We start from the raw sequence: 6,042 nt of genomic DNA on the forward strand, positions 1-6,042 counted from the left end.
TGAGTGGTCGAATTAAATAAATTTCAGCTACCTTTAAGGCAATTTTATTTTAGCTTAATTGTGCATCAACATTCCTTGGCTGGCTGGCTTAACAACTCTGCTAGATCTTTTGCCACAATCGGCCTAGCTCGGCGAAATCACATGCATCTATCTCATTTACTAATGGTACAGCAGATATAATTCCTACCTAACTTACCGCCCATGTCTGCACGGAGGGTGACAGTAGTACTGGGCACGCACGGCTCGGGTCCACCCGCCATGACAAGGTTCCAGGGATGGGATGGCCGATCAAGCCAGATAGTCAATTTTCAGCTAGGTTATTTGCTAGATGGCTCTTTGTTTGAATCGCATGGGATTCTGGCCTCTTGGAGAGGGGAAACGGGGCCTGTCGAAAAAAGCTCCATTGATGATCCATCCTTGCTTGACCTGCCGCATCAAGTGCTGCGCCCCAATCGAAAATCCCTCAGCACCCGACAAGTGCCGTTTGTGAAAGACTGACACTAACTAGCCTTGACTTGGTATTTTTGCCCACAAATCATTTCTCTTGTACCTCGATTGATTCTCAGCCGTGACATTTGTTCAGGTTTCATTAGGGCCTTGGTTGTGTCTCCAGATTCCACTTGCCATTTCTGGCTTAAATGATCCAGCGGGTCAAACACTCACTTGCTCACTCGACCATGGTGTGTGACTACCTCTATGGAGAAGAGCACCGTTGCTAGAGGCATTTTTTTTTTCTTTTCTTATCATTGGGTGGCCGTGTTTGGCTGTAAATGATCTCTGTAGACTGGCTGGCACAAGGGCACAGGGACGACATAGCAATCTAGGAGGATGCGCGGCTATGCTTTCCCGTCTAGACTAGACCTAGACCTGGACCTTATACCAGGCCGTTGGAGGATATATCCATCATGAGCTGTGGCCAGTTGCTAGCTATGGAATTTCTTCTCCTACTACTCTTAGCAATAGACAATCTCGACCTACATACATTTTTCATTTTTTTTCTTTCTTTTTTTACCTTTGCTCTCATCTCGTTGCTTTCCTTGGTGCAGATCTTTGGCCCTTTGAGTGCCTGGCATGCCAAGCTATCATGAGATACAGTCAACTCCAAATGATGACAACACTTCTTCCAGCGCAAAAGACCCAGAGGACGGCAAACATGCCACCCGCGAGGTCCAGAGGAGACAACCTCAAGTGCCCAAAGTCGGCCACATTGACAAGCTTGGCGAGCTCGTCTATCTGGGATTGACACGCCTGCAGGTTGTCCTGCTCTCGACCCGTCTAGCGATAAGCATCAGAGGCGAGCACTCGTCCTCCTCGCCATCATGGTCAGGCCACAAGTTTGGCCCCTTGTCGGCCCAAGGCCTATTCAACTCGCACTACATTGAGCCCATGTTTCTGTGGTGGGGCATGAACACTCGCATCCTCCTGGGCCCCTCGGTCGGCCGCGTCCCCGTGCGGGACTCGTTCGATAAGGACATGGCGAGCTGCATCAACGGCGCCTCCCACAACTATGCGGGGTCCTACGGGGCCACCGAGAGGTCGGAAGCCATCCACCGCCTCTGCCTGGACGAGCTGCCCGTCACCCTGGACTCGGGACCCCTGTACGACGCGGCGCGCGAGGAGCTCGCCGCGTTCTGGTCGGCCGACTTTTGCATCCCGACCACCACGGGCTACGGGTCAAACTACCTCGCCATGCCGCGGGTGCTGGCCCTGCTCCGTCAGCGCGGCGATGGCGTCGCCGTGTTCTGCGACGAGCACTGCCACAACTCCATCTTCACGGGCGTCTTCCTCGGCATGGGTCAGCTGGGCGGCGTGAGTCTGCGCCGCTTCTCGCACAACGACGCCGCGAAGCTGGAAGAGCTGCTCCGCGACTCCACGGCCCCCGTCAAGCTGGTCGTCGTCGAGGGCCTCTACAGCATGGAGGGCGACGTGCCCCCACTGCGGGAGCTCGCCAGGCTCAAGGACACGTATGGCTTCGTGCTGTACTGCGACGAGGCGCACTCGTTCCTGTCCCTCGGCAAGACGGGCCGGGGCTGCCTCGAGTACGCCAGGGACCGCGGCCTGATGTCGACCCCGGACCCGGTCGACCTCCGCACCTGGACGCTATCCAAAGCCGTCGGCGGCATCGGCGGGTGCATAGCCGGCAGGGCCGAGTTCGCGTCGTGCTTCGTCGACGTGCCGCCACAGCCCGTCTCGGCCGCCACCCTGGTCCAGGCGCTCTGGGTCATCAGGCAGCCGGGCCTGGTCCGCCAGAACCTGGCCCGCCTCTCCGCGACGGCCGAGTTTTGCCGCCGCGAGCTCACCAGCAGAGGCGTCTTCGTCTACGGCGGGCTGGACGAGGCCACTCCCGTCGTCCCCGTGTGGACAGGAACCTCGAGCACGTCGGCGCGCTTCTCCTACGAGCTGCGCCGCCGCGGCGTGCTGGCCAGTCCTGTGACCACGCCCGCCGTGCCCTTCTGGGAGAGCCGCGTGCGCGTCAACCTCTCCGCCGACTTTGACGCCGACGACGCGGACAGGCTGGTCTGCGCCATCGTGGACGCCGCGCGGGCGACGGGGGTAATCGCACGCTCCAGCCGACGCAAACCCGCGACGGCCGCTGCGGCAATGTTCCGCATAGCGCAGGACAACAAGCAGGCCGTGCGTAGCGGGGAGGAGGACGAGGAGCCGCGCGCCGCCTCCGACTCCATCGAAACCCTCATCCGCCAGCAGGCGCAGCAGCAGCAGCAGCCGCAGAGGAGATCCGAGCCCCTCACCCTGGCCGGCCACGCCGCCCGCGGGCGCTACGGCGTCGCTTCTGGCGGCTCGCGCTGGATCTCGGGCACGTTCCCGCCGCACGTGTCGGTCGAGGGGCTGATCGCCGCGGCGGCGGGCGCCGAGGCGGCAATGACCTTTCAGGACGTCGGCGTGTCCCTCGCGTCCGCCATCGCCGCGCTGGCCCGCCCCTTGCTCGGCGCCAAGAGGCACGTCATGCTCTTCCCCTCGCGACCCGACAGCCGCTGTGTCGAGGAGGGGCTGCTGCTGATCCCGCCCGGCGCGGTGGGCAGCAGCCGGCTGCGCGTGGTGCGCTACGCCGACGTCGGGGACCTGGCGCGCTGCGCTGCGGAGTCGGGCGCGCCGAGCAAGAACACCTGCGCTACTGTGTATCTGGAGCTGACGGACTCGAGGCCCGTCGAGGTCGTGCGCGCGGCTGTCGATCAGCTGGTGCGACAGGTCGGCGACAGGACGGCCGTTACCGTCCTGGTGCGTGACGCCCGGACGCCCAAGGCGCGGCCCGAAATCGCTCACATCCGCCAGCTTGTTCCGCGGGGTGGGCGCGTGCATGCACTGTTGTTCGGCACATGTGTTGCTGCCGACGTCGAGGTCGGATACCTCGCCGGGCCGGAGAATCTCATCAGGGAGCTGCGGTATACGAGCCGGGGGTATATGTACACCACCTCGATGCCGCCGTTTGTGGTCGATATGATGGTTGCGGCGTTGGAAGGTAGGATGGTTAATGGAGTATAGGTGGAGGGGAGATATCAAGCTTTCTGAGAACTTGGATGCTTATAGGTAATTACGAGGGCTAAAGTAAGCGTAACCTGTTTTTTTTTTTTTTTTTTTTTTTTTTTTTTTTTTGGAAAGCAAGCAAACATTAGTAGGCGTATATATCAGCAGCCAGTCCCAGTTGGAGACAGCTTTTTTTGGTTCAAAATGTTGGAATTAAGCCCATGCCAACGGAATGAGATTTGGGAAACTAAACCCTCACCCTAACCCTAACCCTGAAGGGTGAGGATCGAATGGGGACTGGGTCACGTATTAAGTCACGAGAGATGTCACGTGATAAAGGAGCTCAAAATCAAAAACGACGGGCGCGTGGCTTATCACTAAGACTTTTACTTTTTATATAACAAAGTTATAATAATTATAATATTGAATAGGTTATAAACCCGGCGTTCGCGCTGGGTCAATCATACCAATTTCCCATATTAAGTTTAATATCTAACCCAGCGAATTATCCCAAATTAAGCGACCAAAATGGTTGCAAAAGGGCAATAACATCCAAAAATGTAAATTTGGTTGAAAATACAAAATGCAAACCAACAATTCCTATAAACACATGACTAATACCAACCATTTTAACCCCTGTTTTTGGATGGTTAATACCAGTTACCCCAACCATATTAAAACTGAAAAAACACCTTTTCCCAACCATTTTCTAGTCTCAGTGCTCAGACTAGACCCCCCTGCTCCGCAGTGGGGACCGAGCGCTCCATGTACCTTTCAGCCACATGGCTTTTCGACCAATTACATTGGCCGAAAAGATCGCGCTCGTTCTAGTCTGAGGACATTTTGTCGCATTTCGCCGTTTATGGCGGTACCACCAACGATAATTTGTCGCATTTCGCCGTTTATAACGGTATTATTAATAATATACCTAATATTGCGATATCGCTGATAATTATTTTATTAATGAAAAGATAATTTGTAATATTTTACCGCTTATAGCGGGTATATATAATTCATTCGCATTATAATAGCAAAAAGAAATGGTGTAACTATAATATATAATTAAATATTTGAATAAAAGAACAAATAAAAATTATAAAAATATATAGTAATTTGCGTTAAATTAATTGGAGTTTGTTGATCATTTGAAGGCCGGCCGCGTTTTAATAGCTACTATATATGGAAAGATATTAAAATATTAAATAAAATCTGTAATTTTTCATTATATTTAATTTTTATTTTAAATAATGGTATATAATAGTAGCTTTAACTGAATTTACAGTTTTTTAAACTTAGTGGACCTAACACTGCAAAGTGCATACAATTATCGATTAAAATAAAAGTTTTATAAATATTTTTATATAAAGTAACAATTTGTTAAAAAATTAAATAATTTACGCAAATATTAGTAGAATAAAAATATTTTTGATCGATACATTCTTTTATAGGTTTGTTAATAAATTTTAAATAGGTTTTTTTTTTATGAATTCTATTCAATTAAATAAAGCAAAAAATATAAAAATAATACAAATCTAGCATTTTTTATTATAAAAAAATAAAAAGGGCCGGTATTGTAAATTGGGTTTTACGTTAACGTTTGTTTATATATATAATCCACTTTTACAAATTTTGGTTTTATTAACGTTAAAATTGGTAAAAATATAAACGAGTTTCGATTGTAAATTATATACAAAAAAGTATATACTTTGCCTATCCGCCTATTTAACTGCTTATATAATCTAATATATGCTCCAAAATTTAGTATAACGATATATAAACATATACGACCTTCCACGTGCAAAAATTATAAAATTTGGTCAAAAATTAAAAATAATATTAAAAGAAATCGAAAATCGAAAAAAAAAATCGAAAAAACAGTACCGCCATGAACGGATTAAGGGCAGGTGGTATCGAATTCGGCCATTATAGCAAATAATAAAATAAATCGAATTGCTGCTAATAGCGGTATTAAACGCTATTTTCAACGATAATTTATTTTTTCAATATTATGCGTGGTTGTGGAATAATAAAGGAGTTTCGGCTAAAAAAAGGCCAAAAATACCGCCATGAACGGCGAAAATCGACAAGTTGTCCTCAGACCTGAACCAGAGCGTTCTTTGGATGGACCCACAGGTACATTGCAAAGCCGCAATTGAGCTACGAAGTGGAGCGAAGTGGATCAATTGTGGAGCTCTGGGCTTCAGGGGTGAGCCCTGAGACTAACCATTTTCACTATAATGGGAATTAGGTAAGCTTAACACAAGCCTTTTAATAAATAATATAAATAAAAAATGAATAATACTAAGTTTATATATTTTTATTTATAATAAAACGTCTTAGCTTACGTTTTAAACTTTTTGAAACGCCCATGTTTTATAAATATTTGTGCGAAAATAAATTTTCGTAAACTTCAATTTGGCTGGGAAATTGCAAAAATTGAAAAAAAACTAGCCCCGGAATTGAATTTCGAATATTAATTTCCAACGGTTTGTCCTTTTGTAACTCTTGTTAAGTATATGCGTTATTTAGCATATAATAGGTCCACTTTTATTTATATGT

The 6,042-nt window shown here is 48.5% G+C and overlaps 1 protein-coding gene across 1 annotated transcript; it reads left to right on the top strand.

The window, feature by feature from the left end:
• Window positions 1-1,084: 1,084 nt before the first annotated feature.
• Window positions 1,085-3,501, top strand: PpBr36_03916 (uncharacterized protein; the record flags this gene model as incomplete). The annotated part of the gene is made up of 2 exons (XM_029891085.1): window positions 1,085-1,094; window positions 1,136-3,501. The coding sequence occupies 2 exons, from the start codon at window positions 1,085-1,087 to the stop codon at window positions 3,499-3,501; spliced, it is 2,376 nt and encodes a 791-aa protein (XP_029753589.1).
• Between the last annotated feature and the right edge of the window lie 2,541 nt (window positions 3,502-6,042).

This window comes from Pyricularia pennisetigena, chromosome 3 (genome assembly GCF_004337985.1).
Source record: "Pyricularia pennisetigena strain Br36 chromosome 3, whole genome shotgun sequence".
Lineage (NCBI taxonomy): Eukaryota > Fungi > Ascomycota > Sordariomycetes > Magnaporthales > Pyriculariaceae > Pyricularia > Pyricularia pennisetigena.